The sequence below is a fragment of the Lepisma saccharinum genome, chromosome 27, assembly GCF_977018435.1.
Source record: "Lepisma saccharinum chromosome 27, izLepSacc3.1, whole genome shotgun sequence".
Classification (NCBI taxonomy): Eukaryota; Metazoa; Arthropoda; class Insecta; order Zygentoma; family Lepismatidae; genus Lepisma; species Lepisma saccharinum.
In genome coordinates, this window is record NC_139255.1 from 51974160 (window position 1) to 51989173 (window position 15014).

At 40.3% G+C, this 15014-nt stretch overlaps 1 protein-coding gene across 1 annotated transcript in view; it reads left to right on the forward strand.

Annotated features, from left to right (window-relative positions):
- The window catches only part of LOC145980140 (dipeptidase 1-like), a 43951-nt gene that overhangs the window by 25882 nt on the left and 3055 nt on the right, over positions 1-15014 (forward strand). Inside the window, exons 5-9 of the mRNA XM_083113189.1 lie at positions 3429-3579; positions 4004-4073; positions 6299-6475; positions 9176-9260; positions 12340-12415. Of these exons, the coding sequence (XP_082969315.1) occupies positions 3429-3579; positions 4004-4073; positions 6299-6475; positions 9176-9260; positions 12340-12415 (559 nt within the window). The remainder of the gene's footprint in view (positions 1-3428; positions 3580-4003; positions 4074-6298; positions 6476-9175; positions 9261-12339; positions 12416-15014) is intronic.

The window sequence follows — 15014 nt, forward strand, 5'->3', positions numbered from 1 at the left end:
GCAACTATCGTTAACCCTCTTGCTCAAGCTCGACACGCGTACTAGGCTCGCTAGCCAGACTCGTGAAGTTAGCCGTATATTTTCCCAAATTTCCTCTACATGGAGTTTATTTGATGGAGTGTGGATCTTGGACAGGGAAGTTGGGAACTATTAGAAAGAGAATTAGGTAACATTTGATGTGGTTTCAAGTAAATTGGCCATGATTTTACAGTTTTTAAAATTACAGTTGTTCCACCGTACAAAAACTGCCTGGAAAAGCAATAGCTACCAAGGATCATTTCATAGTTTATGCAGTACTCTTCACGCTACTCGAAGAAGCAAGGTGCATATTGCAAATGAACATATTTCTGAGATACGTTCAATAATCGTTGGCCTGCTAAATTCAGAAGTAGACTAATGTAAGTTCAAGCTCTGAGGTTCTGAAAAATCTTGATCTACACTTGGTTCAACTCTGAAAGATAACAGGATACTGCTGTTCAGTGGCTGCAATACATTAGGATGCTAGATATTCTTCGGAATTACAATAAAGCCAAGCGTATTGGGAATGAAGTTTACATCTTCGATCAGTTACGCATCAGGGGCAACCAGTGATGTGCGTCTACGCGTAAACAACTATAGTCTACGTTCTACACGTAGACTACTTTATACACGTAGATGACGTAATCTATGTAAACAACATGGCGAAAAGTGATAACTTAGCAAAGGGCGCCGTGGAATTAAAACAAAATTATACTGCGTATCAGTTGCTGATGTGTGAAGGGAACTTTTCATACTCTTTCTTCCAAATTCGAACACTTTCTCACGTAGGGAAATCCTAAGATAGGAAATATTCTTGTGTTTCATGGGGAAAAACTAATTTTACCTCACGACTGCCATCTATTGTTTTTTTTGCATACTATTTATCTTCTTCCTTAGTTGATAAAAGAAGAGAAGATACATTTTGTTGTAAATAGGAAGCTTGTCAGTTCGTTAAGAACAAATATAGTTAAAAATGTCACTTTCCTTTCATGAAAGCCTTGAAAATTTATTTTAATGCACTTTAGATTGTCTACGTAGTCTATGTAAAATACAACCCAATGTAATCTACGCGTAGATTACGTGTAGACAATGCATGTAGACGTAAACTTATAGTGTACGGCACATCACTGGGGGCAACACCTGTGCTACAAGTGTACATCTGTATGTACAGGAGATGATCAAATTGAACATGTTATCACCAGGTATGTACGAAAAATTCTGGAATGGACTCTAATTCAAAGTGACCGGTTCAGACCGAATTTTACCGTATCATGTTAGTTCAATACATTGACAGTGGCAGCGATTAGGGGTGGGGGCATGAGGAGCAGTTTTCCCCCTCCCACACACAATTTTTGCCCCCACACTATGGTCTCTTAATGCTAAGCCTTGTCTACCAGTGGATTTGTCCCAATATCATCTGCTCGAATTCCATTTTCAATACTATTCTTTCTAATTGCAGTTAAGTAGAAAGTAAACTGTACTTGTCCCTCCCCCTTCCTTCAGTTTAGACACCTAATCGCCGCATACTGTGTGCATACATTTTTAAACAACAAAACCAACATGAAACAAACACAACGAAAGAATGCAGAAAACAATATATTACGTTCTAACTAATACCATAAGAAATGGAACACGTAAAACGTAGGGAAACACATGACTCTGTATTAAACTATATATCTCCTCAACCCCTGACTCTTAAGGTACGAAACAAAACCCAATCTCTAGAGCAAATCATGAGCTACGAATTTGGATCAGTGACTTTTGGGCATAAGTTGCATAGTTTCGTACATATTTGCTGTTATTTGCGTCGGAGACCAACTTTTACGTAATTCTAAAAATTCCAGAAAATGTTTGAAGCTTTGTAATTCAATTAAAATTCATGACAGCTCTATCAAACGAAAACCATGATTTAGCAAATTTTCTGCTCTTTCATTTTGGTTACCTTCACTTTTTGTGTACAATGCACCGTTCTCAATATATTATCTTCTTTTACTTTTAAATGTGAATTTTGAGCGCCATTTTTTAAAGATGGCGGCGACCTACAGGTCAGAGAGTGGTAAACTCTTGGAAATCGGATTCCTCGTCTTTTTGTTTTTACTATAGAGGCAGTTGGTTTTATTTCTGTTGTAATTAGTTTATCAGAAAACATTATCTTTCTTCGACTAGTAGTGGATACCCTTTGTTACTTGAATATAAACATTTATGTACTTTCAATATCAATTTGCACCCCTCACAACAACAAGAGACGTTCTACAACAATTCTACAATTGATTACCAGTGTGGCTAATCGGGACTGGACTTCAAAGTGGAAGAGGAAAAAGAGAGAGGTAGAAAGATATAGATGGAGAAACACAGAGAAGAGAGAGAGAGATAGACAGGAAGAGAGGATAGGTAGATATCTCTCTACTCTCTTCATTTCTTTCTCTCTCCGTTCCTCTGTGTCCATTCCCGTTTCTCTATCTCTCTGTCCTTCTCCCTCGTTATCATTTATTCTCATTCTCTCCCTCCTGTCTCTGTCTTCCATTTCATTATTTTCTTTCTCTATATTTCTTCTCACCTCTCTCTATCCTCTGTCTTTCTCCATTTTCTCTCTTTATCTTCCTCTCTCTTCTCATCACCTTCTTTCCTCTTCCTCTCAAATTTTCTCCCTATTTAGAGCGTGTAACAAAAGTCCTGGAAAACTTTAAAAAATATATTGTTGCCAAACGAGTAGCATTACAAAGTGACAAAGTACATCATTTCAAAGAGTATAGTTGTAAGTTTTTTCTCATTGTATGTGCTACGTGTAGTTCCATACATCGTCGCTAGGTGGTGCCATAATCAAGATGGCGCTTTCTGGAGCTGAGAAGGCTTTCTGCGTGCTAGAATTTGACAAAACGAAGAGTGCAACGGATGTCCAACGAAAATTTAGGATGAAGTACGGGAAAGCAGCACCAACCAAGAAGGCAATCTACAAGTGGCATGTAAATTTGTTGAAACTGAGTGTTTGTGTGTCAAGAAGAGAAGTGGTCGGCCAGGTATGAGTGAAAATGACATTGAGCGAGTGAGAGAAGCTTTCACAGGAGTCCGAGAAAATCTATACGCAGAGCTTCACGTGAGTTGGAAATGTCAACAATGACTGTGTGGCGGGTTTTGCGTAAAAAAATTAAACATGAAACCGTACAGACTACAGTTAGTGCTAAAGTTATATCCTAAAGACAAAGACCAGCTGCAGAAAGCGCCATCTTGATTATGACACCACCTAGCGACGATATATGGAACTACACGTAACACCTGCAATTTTCTCTGAATACCACAGACCCATTGGGGAGACCAGAAAAGGCACTAAGGTGTAGCGTCATGTCAATGAAAGAAATTTAAATTATTTGAATTTTATAAGATGAAATAACTACACAAACGTTTCTTTGCAGACGTGTACAGCATATTCCACAAAGGACAAATAAGTTGCCTGATTGGACTGTCTGGAGGACACGTGATAGAGAGCTCCTTATCGGTGCTACGAATGTTCCACGAACTGGGAGCTGGGTCCATGGCTTTAGCTCAGGACTGCAGCACACCATGGTATATCAAATTATCTTGTCAATCTTCAATTCATTGAAATTTAGAATGTAGAACCGTTGTATTATGTGTTCGGTTAATTTTTTTGGGCCGCCCTGTACAACTACGGTTGTCTTCTGTTTCCACAACCACTATAGGTCTTCTCTACTCGTACGGCGGCCGGTCCTAGTTCTGGCAAGGGAAGTGGGGAGCTGGGATTACGCCGCAGACGAACAGCGGTGACGCCGAGAGTTATGACGTGGCGGAAAGAAGTACTACGTGCGCCTCGTTCTACTCGCTGCTGATTTCTTATCGTGCTGGATTGGTTGCTTCCCCGCTCCCCACTTCCCTTGCCAGCATTAGGATCGGCCGCCGTAATAGTAGAAAAGGCCTTTAGTAAGTAATACAGACATCCAGAAAAAAATAATTAGTTCCATATTTTCTCTAGGGCAGATGCAGCTAAAGAAGTTCTGGAAGGCCAAAAGAAAAATGACACTGGATTGAAGAAATTTGGAGAAGTAAGTGGTGATGAATTATTCCTAGATATAGGGGAGAGTTGCACAGTACCGGGCAGCCCACAGTACCGGACAATAACTGTTTCTCTGTATCTCCACTAGTTAGCATACACGTACAGCAATGGAAATGTAAAACAGGCCTGTGTGGCACTACTGATGCAGTTCGAGTAATCGAAGTCACAGATTACGTCACAACAGGCCACTGTCTTGCTTGTGCACGTTGTAAGAAGAAAGTGAACGACGGAAGATAATTTGCAGCAGAAAAATCTCTCCTGAAGGACGAGTTTCGTGAATCTTAATAGGTATTTTTTTAATTTATGATTAAGTAAGATTGAAAACCATTAACAACTTTTGTTATGTTAACTGTGCGGTGTGTGTGTGAGCGAATTTCGTAACACTTATGTGTGGCGCAGTACCGGACAAAGAAAGTAAAGACTATTCGTCTTACAGTTGTGTAATTGGGCGTTTTCCTTTCTTTCAGTTGGAATATCTCATAATAAATGAAAAAAAAATAAAGGGAAGTGAACTGAAGAAGACATGTAAGTGCATTAGAGTGAGGAGTTGGAGTTTTTGATTGAGTTGGAGTTTTTTAAGTCCACTTTATGCACAGTAAGGCTAACCGGGACTGGACCTACAGTTTAAAGTGGGATACGAACCACTATGTGAGAAAGTAAGCAAAATGGATTGTCAAGCAAGTGAAATTTTTACGTCAAGCCTCTACAAGACCACACTTGAAATTATAGCTACCGGGGCCAAACAGAAGGAAGCAAATTCTGAATCCACAGAGATGCAAAGATTGAAGACAATGGAACAAGCTAAAGTAAGTGCCAATATGCTAACCACACGGCAAAGTTTTCCCACTAGAGAAGAAAAAAGGCAGCAACAGGACAACAGGTCTCAAGTGGAGTCCAACGGACACTATAGTTACATAGCGATGAAAACGAAGCTAGTAGAAATCAAACTACATGCATCATTGCCAAGATACTTTTGATGAAGACTGTGTTCAGTGTCTTAAGTGTGACGGATGGCCCCACGTTGACTGTGCTTATACAAAACATATTTCCGTTTATGCTTGGGACCATTGCAAGGAGTAATTTTATCAGAAAACACAATTTTCTTACTATTTATGTTTCTTAATCTTGATAATAATGGCTTTATGTTTGCTGTCCGGTACTGGGAGCCTCTTTTCTTTTCATACACAATTTTCAGTTGATTACAACCACTTATTTTTGTCATTTCCTCTGCTTCTTAGCATTTTTGTTCATGACAGCTAATAAACTGAAAAAAATACTTTACACACCTTAGGTGTCCGGTACTGTGCTACCTTCCCCTACACAATAAGCTCACACCTGGGTATGCAAATTTGGGATACTTGCCCTACCTTACTGTGATCCGGCAGGTTTTACTTTAGCTTCAGGATATTTTCGTGAGAAGTTAACCTGGCAGTGAGTTTCATGTTATTTAACTGATTGTGACATCCAAAACTATCTTGCGAATTGTGTGTAAAGATGGATACAAAGAGTAATGCAGAAGTTGATAAAAAAGAGAAAGGAGAATAGAAGATGAAAAAAGAAAAAACATTGAGGAAGAATCAAACAGAAAATTGAAAAGAAAGTTTGAAAAAGAGAGAGAGATACGGAAAATAAAGAATGAAAGTGAGAGAAAGAAAGATGAAGAAATCGAAAAGAAGAGAGAGAGAGAGAGAGAGAGAGAGAGCGAGAGAGATTCGGAAATAGAGGACAAGATAGAGAGAAACCTAAAAAGATAAAGAGACATGGGAGAAAATTAAAGAGAAATTGGAAAGAAATATAGAAAGGAAGAGCGAGAAATAGGGAAACATGAAACAAAATAGTGAGAAAGAAAAAGAAGGATAAAGAAATGAAAATATAGGAAGGGAGAGAAATACTGAAACAGAAGACAAAAGAGATAGAAAGAAAGAATGATGAATAGGGGAAGAATTAGAGAAAATGAACAGAAAAAAGAAAAAGGAAGGGAGATAGATACGGAAATAAAAGACGAGAGAGAGAGAGAATAGAAATGACTGATTTGGTTTACTTAGCTTTTCTGCCACTTTTGGCTAATCGCGAAGATGAGGATGAGTGATGATATTAATGATGGTCACAAAGACCATCCATGCTCAATAGTCTGCCACGGAGGTCTGCGAAAAAATGGTAAGAAAGACAGTGTGAGAGAGAACGTTATGAACTGAATTCTCTTTTTGGTTTCAGGCTGTTGTCAAGGAAATGAACCGCTTGGGCATGATCGTTGACCTAGCCGGAGCGTCGCCTGGAACAATCGCACGTGTCTTTAGCATAACACGTGCCCCAGTCATATTCTCATGTGCTGGAGCTTCTAATTTAAGCTCCTACTACAACAATGTTCCTGATGACGTATTGCCATTGCTGGTAAGTGCTTGGAATTTAGATTTAAGTTCTATATTTTATTTATTTAATACTGGGCTAAATCAAACGCTAAATCATATGCTTATATTAATTGATTGATTTGATTCATTTTACTTTCCTGTTCTAGGAGCGATAAAAGGAAAATGTTTGATTTAGACAATAACAGATGGCAGCACCAGTACAAAAGGATAAAACTAATTTTAACAGAGTAGAAAGATGTAAAGAATGATTAAAGCAAAGATGGAAAGTTAGATAATTACAATGAGTTATTGAATCAAGTCGAATGTGCAACAATGAATTATAAGAAAAGATGAAAACGTGAAAGATGGTTGACAAGTACACTTCCGATATGTATAAAAAGTCAAAGAAGGCTGAGGACCTATGCCTAGTTGAGTCATAAGTTCTGATACACATGCCAGGGAGTAGAAATAAAATACAGTACATAGGTTGACAACTGAAAGGTCAAGGAGCTTTATTGTGCCTCTCAGATGTACAGTAATACAACATTCCCTCGAAATGGCCACCTTTTGCCCGAAGTCTGTCTGGCCATGCATCTATTGCGGCACGGATCACCTCCATCGGAATTTCAGGGGCTGCATTGGTCAAGGTCCGTTTTAGACTTTCCAAATTAGGGTGACGCTTTTGACAGACCTTGCCTTCCAACACAGACCAGAGTTTGTAGTCCAGTGGGTTCAAATCAGGACTGCTCGAGTGCCAATCAACAGCTGCTATGAAGTGGGGCACATTGTTCCTGAGCCACCGCTGGGTGGTCTTCGCTTTGTGTGCCGGGGCCGAGTCTTGTCGAAAATGCCAATCCTCTCCATGGAACAAGGTTTCGTTGAGGGGCTTCACCACAGGCTCTAAGATGGTATCTTGATACACTTCTGCAGTGGTTTTTACCCCTTTCTCGCAAAAATGCAGCTGTGTGACGACTTCAAAGCTAACGCCCCACCACACCATGATGGATGAGAACGCTGCACACATTTCTTCTTCTGCTTAACTTCTTGAGCACTCCGAGCATACACACGATCATTCTGGCGGTTATAGGATTCCTCTACGTCAAAAATTTTCTCGTCCGTAAAAAGAATTCTTCTGTGGCTGTTTCGACCATGCCGGCACAAGAGTACCTTTGCTTTCCGCTGTCGCTTACGCTTTAGGTCTGCTGTGAGGAAATGCACAGTTGTTCGTGGATAACCTTTGAGTTTAAGGTCTTCGTTAATGATGCGGCACATTGTTCTTGTTGCCACATTCACCTGATTTGCAAGGAGAGACTCCTTGCGACAGGGATTCCGTCGAATTCGTTCCCTGGCGGTTTTGACGAGAGCTGGTGTTCGGACTGACCGCGGACGACCACTTCTAACACAGTCAGCAATTCAATTGGTCTCAGCAAACCTTTTGATCGTGCGATAAGCAAATAATCTGTTAATGCCCAGATGTTTTAGGTCCTTGAAAATCTCAGCGGGCGTATTCTTTGCCTTGTACAGTCACGGACATTTCGGGTTATAACGATCCCATTAACTTGCAATTGTATCGTTCCAACCCAGAACTGTCCGTGACTGTACACGGCAACCACTGCTGCACGCTTCTGTTCGATGTCCATTGTACACACTTTCGTAGCTCATACTGACTACACCAAGCTTGAACGGGCAACACCTATATTTCTACATGTGTTTTACCATCTTGCCACTAGATCGTGCTGGGTATGCAGTGCCAGCAGACAGGCGATCACTTTGTATGAAAACTTATGGCACAACTGGATGGTAAGACACACGAAAAACAAAAATCGAAATCGGTTCTCGGTCTTCTTTGATTTTTTATACACATCGTAAGTGTACTTGTCAACTATCTTTCACATTTTCCTCTTTTCTTGTAATTCATTGTTGCACATTCGACTTGATTCAATCACTCATTGTAATTATTTAATTTTTCATCTTTGCTTTAATCATCCGTTACATCTTTCTACTTTGTTAAAATTAGTTCTATCCTTTGCTACTGGTGCTGCCATCTGTTTTTGTGTAAATCAAACATTTTCCTTTTATCGCTCCTATGGCCACGTAACAAATGCGAAGATGAAGATGATTGTTGATATAATGAAATTGATGAAGGGAGACTCACAAAGAACACCCATGCTCAGGCCGTGAATCGAACCTGGAACCCCGAAAATCGTTGAGGACGGCGTTACTCACTGCGCTACTGAGGCTAGCAAGGGACAAATAATACTGACGTGAGTAGATTGTTTGGCAATAATTTGTGTCAAACGAGGGTCGTCACGGGCCCTCTCCCTCATTATTACATGAGCCGGCCCCTGTGGTGGAGTGGTTAGCACATCGCGCTACGACGCCAGGGGTCCTGAGTTCGAATCCTGGCCTGGGCATGGATGTTTCTGAGTTACCATTCATCAATTTCTTCATATCATCCCTCATCCCCATCTTCGCAAATTAGCTAGAAGTGACACGAAAAGCGAAGTAAAATAAAGCAAATCAAATGATTACATGATTCCGAAGGCTTAACCTGATCCACCGAATGTGATCGATCTGTAAGTTACATAAGAAGAACAAGAATTTTATTTTCAAGCACAGTGTACCTCTACGATTAGTATTCCGGCAGTTTGTTTCTTTATACAGCATATTTGCAGAATATACAATTCAATCTACAAAACACAACTTATTACTAACTTCGTTGACCCTGTACCATCTCTTTCAGAAGGCAAATGGCGGCATCGTAATGGTTCCATTCGCAGCAAAATACCTAACCAACACCGACGATGCTTCCATAAAGGATGTTATTGGTAAGTCACGCTTCACTACGTAGATTTTGTTAACAATGGACAATGCAGTGAGTGACTAGTAAAAAAAATCAAATCAAATCGATCACTTCAAAATTCACGTTTGAAAACACATTCCAGATTCGCTAAAATTATGCTATCCGCTAGAGTCCTGTGAGGGACCACTTTCGCTCGCTCGTACACGATCGAGTTTCCCACCCTCGAGAGTTTTCAATGGAATATCATTTTAATGTGACAATAATGGTAGACACATATATGTAAAATTTACACTTTGGTAGTTTCAGCCCACAATCATCTACTTAATTTTCATGTATCACTATGTATGTATTGGTAAGATGGAATTAACTTCATTTTAACATGGAGATGATGACTATGTTCACTTAATTTTGAATTTCACTGCGTCTTTCACTTCAGGATCCATATTTGAGAGCCCTCTACCGCAGACAAATGACGATCATACGTGTGCTACCGGGCTTCGATTGCATGCCGCTAGTTTTGCCTCCAAAGTTGAATTTTAACGGTTGAGGCTTTCTCGAGTTGGAGCCGGTATGTTGAAGCGACTTGCAGCCCAATCTGGCAACTATCTGGAAAGGTTATCCTTTAGCTTGGGTTTGAAATGCCCTCACGACAATGGCGCTGATGGACCAAAGGATCTAACCGGGACGCGCGTTGCTTCCCCCTTCCAAATTTGGAGGTTGTCGGACAGCCAACACGGTCAATTTAGTTTGTGCAGGAACATTCATTAACAGATATGAGGGGCATTCAAATGAAACCCGGTCACTAGTGTAATCAGTGTATTAAGTGAAAAATGTAGTTATACACATTACACGTACTCAAAAATGTAGATACACACAGTACACATACTCAAAAATAATCGCCAAAACTGTTTGCACATTTATCCCATTGCGACACAAGCCGGTATACCATCCTTGAAGAAGCTCGTAGGCTGCTCTCGGATCCAGGCACACACTTCGTCGTCCGATGCGAATCGATGTCCGCGAATAGCTTGTTTGAGAGGTCCAAAAACATGGAAATCACACGGGGAAAGGTCTGGACTGTACGGTGGATGTTCCAGCGTTTCCCACCGAAACTGCTGCACTGTTGTCTTCACCGCATTGGCCGTGTGTGGGCGGGCATTATCATGCAGGAGGATAACGCCATTGGACAACATGCCTAGGCGTTTCGACCTGATGGCTCGCCGAAGGTTCTGTAACGTGGCTTGATAACGCTGGGCATTGATGGTGGTTCCCCGTTCCAGGAACTCGACAAGCAGTGGGCCTTTGTGGTAAAAAAGAAAAAAGGACATACCAGAACTAGTGTGCACGGCCTTTGCTTTCTTTGGAGGTGGTGAATTCCAATGTTTCCACTGCTTGTTCTGACGCTTGCTTTCCGGTTCAAAATGGTGACACCATATTTCGTCACCTGTGACAATACGCGACAGAAAGCCGTATTCCTCCTCATGATAACGTTGCAGATGACTCAAAGACAGGCCCATTCGATTTTTCCGCTGTTCGGCGGTCAGGTGGTGGGGAACCCACTGCGCACAAATTTTGCGAAAATTCAGGTGTTGATGCATGATGCTGTGCATGTGGGCGGTGCCCACGCTAATACCCAGTAACCGATGGATGTCGTCTACGGTGATTCTGCGGTTGCCCAAGACTAAAGCATTCACTTCCGCGATCATTTCCGGTGTGATGACACGATGAGCCTGTCCAGGACGAGCATCGTCTTCCAGTGACTCGCGCCCCTCAAGGTATCGTATGCGCCATTCCACAACACTTGAACGACTCAGACTGTACTCACCGTACACAGCCTTCATCCGTCGATACATTTCACGGCCTCCAACTCCTTCCGCCGCCAAAAAACTAATCACTCCTCGTTGTTCCTGCTTACTCGCCTGCATGTTCTGTACTGGACGATAACTTGTGTGACCACCTTCTCTTCGACATGATACCACACTGGTGTTTTGCAACGTCAAATGGTGCGCACGCCTCAGTCTCTCGACCAATAGCTGGCGCTACCATACCCGCAGTTACGTGGTGCCACCGTACATGTACGGCACATTTAGACGCACTGACCGGGTTTCTTTTGAATGTCCCTCATATATTGAAGTTAAATTCTGATCCAGTGTAATTTTTCGGTGTCCACAATGTAACATACCAATGATAATCGACATTTAACCAAACTAATTTGATGATATTGGTGGCGGCGATTGGGGGGGAGGTGGGGGGCAGTTTCCCTCACTTTTCGCCACTTTTGTCCCCGCACTATGATAAACCTTATCTACAAAGGGAAATATACTGTCTTTGCCCCCCCCCCCAGTTTTAGTACCTTGCCCTCCCCTCCCCCCCGGGTTTTGGAACCCAATCGCCGCCATTGTAATGTCCATACGAAACTAAAATACTCCATTAGACCCAGTCGTTGTCAACTAATTTAAGCAATTTATGTTTGTGAACACGCCTAGACCAGTGGCGGAGATTGGGTTCCAAATCTAGGAGGGGGAAAGGTGTCAAAGCTCGGGGGGAGCAAGGACAGTTTACTTTGCCTTGGTATAAAGCTTAGCATGATGCGGGGGCAAAAGTGGTAAGAAGTGGGAGTTGCCCCCCTCGTCCCCCCTAATCGCAGTCACTGGCATAGACATAATGCTCTATATGATTATAGCATAATTTTAATATTAAATTTCAAGGGTACAGATTAATTAACGTAAAGTTTAAAAAATCATCAGAAAGCTATCTGCTTTTAAAGAACGAATTTAGATGGCCACAAGCTCACGGAGGTTGAGAACCACTGCCTTAAAGAGCCCCCGCCCTCTACACGGATACTTAAGAAGTTCTGTTTAAACCTACTGGTCCCTTTCTTCTGTACTCTTATTCCTTCAGTTGTTGTAATGTGCAACTGTAAGCAGTTATCTTTAATAATAATTATCCTACGCATATTAAAAGTTGTAGACCATTGATATGTATTCCATCAAAGTTTATAATATTCTTATCGAGTTGTTATGTAGTTACTGTACTTGATAATTTGACGATGAAATAGTACTATATTGATTGCTTCAACGCGGTTTATTTCATGTGTATTTCAGCTCACATTAATTACATACGGGATGCAATAGGTCCAGATCACGTGGGGCTTGGAAGTTACTTTGATGGCCCGCTTAAGTGAGTACATTCTAGAAAAAAGTTATGTGAACCTGGAAAAAATGTGCAGAATTTTTAAAAAAAAAAATCGCCAAAAATTATAAATCTGTGTTTAGATTTTTAAATATATTAAGAATATGATCCTTTGGAAATGAACGATATTACATTAGTAAATAGGGTAATGTAGAAAACATTGTTTTCAATTGTACTGTTTCATAATTGTCAATGTTCCTTTTTCTTCTTTCTGTGGTGGGGCGATGTTATTATTAACAATGACTGGCAGACTTATCAAAGGAAGTCAGAGAAACAAAAATGTACGACAACGATCACCATTTCAATTATAATTTTACTATTTTTTCAATCTGCAACAAATATTGTTAGTTTAACAAAATCAATTAAAGAGCTTAACACATGAAGGCTCTATCTGAAAAGTGAGATCCGTACTGAAGTTGAAAGCTCTAGACTGTTACTAGGCTCACAAGCTAGATTCACACTGTTGTTATGAAGCTATACCTGAAGACACGTATAATTTTCAATAGTACCATGTTCTCAGGGAACACCAGAAGAGGTATATCGTTCAAAACAGTTGAACTAAAAGGTATTCGTCTCATCAACTAACATCATTTCTACAAAAAATTGCATATTTCCTGCCTACGCCCGACAATGTGGCCGAGTGGTTAGCACATCGCGCTGCGACGCCAAGGGTCCCGGGTTCGAATCCCGGTCGGGCTTGGTTGTTTGTGAATGTCCATTCATCAATTTCATCCTTTCATCACTCATCCCCATCTTCGCAAATTAGCCAAGAGGCACAAAACGCGAAGTAAAATAAACTAAATCAATCAATCAATCAATTTCCTGCCTACGTTAGTGTGAATGTATGCGAAACTCCACAAAAATGTCAATAACCGTTAATAGTTTCTAGGAAAGAACTTATAAATGACAATTGATGAACGAATGAAAGGATTTATGAAATACAGGGTGTCCAAAAAGTCTTTCCCTGATTACAAACTTTATTCATATCCGCTATATGTAAGGTAGAGATGTGAAAGTGGTGCCAAAATGTTGGAAAACTAACCAAGTTTCTTCGTTGCAGTTTTCGGTAACGTGACTTCCAGTGCCAGGAAACCGGAAATGTTCACAAATTAGGAAAAAAACCTCACTGTGTCGTCTGGTATCACTAGACCCGGTCACCAATAACAATGAAGAGGAATTTTCAAGCAACGTATGGAAAGATGCCACCCGATGTCAAGAGCATTAAGTCGTGGTATGGCAAGTTCAAGACCACAGGATCTGTTCCTGACTTACCGAGAAGTGGCCGACCATTTGCACTTTGTATGCACGCAACAATATACGTTTGTGTAAGATATCATGAAGAGAACTGTTTGGCAACTGTAATTCAAGTGATTCCCTACGCACTGGTTTCTTGGGACTTGGTACAAAAGTTTTTCTTGTATGTACGCATTGCTTGCATTGTAGAATTATTTTCCTGTAGTTTACGGTTATTACAAGCATAAGAAAACAGTTTTTCGTTGTGACGTTTCAGGAGAACACACGCTCCCTTCATCAGACATTTAGTTTCATTTTGACTAAAGATACAGTTATAATAATGGTTAGCAATTCGTTAAACAAAAAGAATCCGTTATATAATGGATGTTGTCAATGTTGCATTGTTGTAATATAGCAACGTAACGCTGAAAAGAAGCAGTCTGTTTTTTTTTTATTTCAGATAAAAGAAATTGATCACATTATCTTTGTAGAAGAACACTGGAATAAATTAAATAATGAAAATGGTAACATAGATCCAGTATGGAGTCTTCTTTTTCACAAATGGAGTAAGCCACCATCTTTAAAATTTAATGTAACAGAAAACATCAAGAGACTTTGTGAAAACAATGACGACATTGAATTACCTGATGATATTTGGGATTCATAATTTTAAATAAAATGTAATGTGATCAATTTTTTTTATCTGATATAAAAATAAAACAGACTGCTTCTTTTCACAGTTAAGTTGCTATATTACAAAAATGTAACATTGACAACATCCATTATATAACGGATTCTTTTCGTTCAAAAAATTGCTAACCATTGTTATAACTGTATCTTTAGTCAAAATGAAACTAAATGTCTGATGAAGGGAGCATGTGTTCTCCTCAAACATCACGACGAAAAACTGTTTTCTTATGCTTGTAATAACCGTAAACTACAGGAAAATAATTGGTACAAAAGACTGTCTCACCACAGAGAATATAATTTTATAAAATTGTCTTCTCTGTGGTCTTACTGCTTGCACCCTTTCAGCTGAGGTTGATGGTCGGCCACTTATCAATAAGTCAGCAACAGATCCTGTGGTCTTGAACTTGTCATACCATCACTTAATGCTCTTGACATCGGATGGCATCTTTCCATACAGTGCTTGAAAGTTTCTCTGAACTGTTATTGGTGACCGGGTCTCGTGATACCAGAGGACACACTCAGCTTTTTCCTAATTTGTGAACATTTTCGGTTTCCTGGCACTGGCACTGCTACACTACAGCCACGTTACTGAAAACTGCAACGAAGAAACTTGGTTATTTTTTCAACATTTTGGCACCACTTTCACACCTCTACCTTACATATA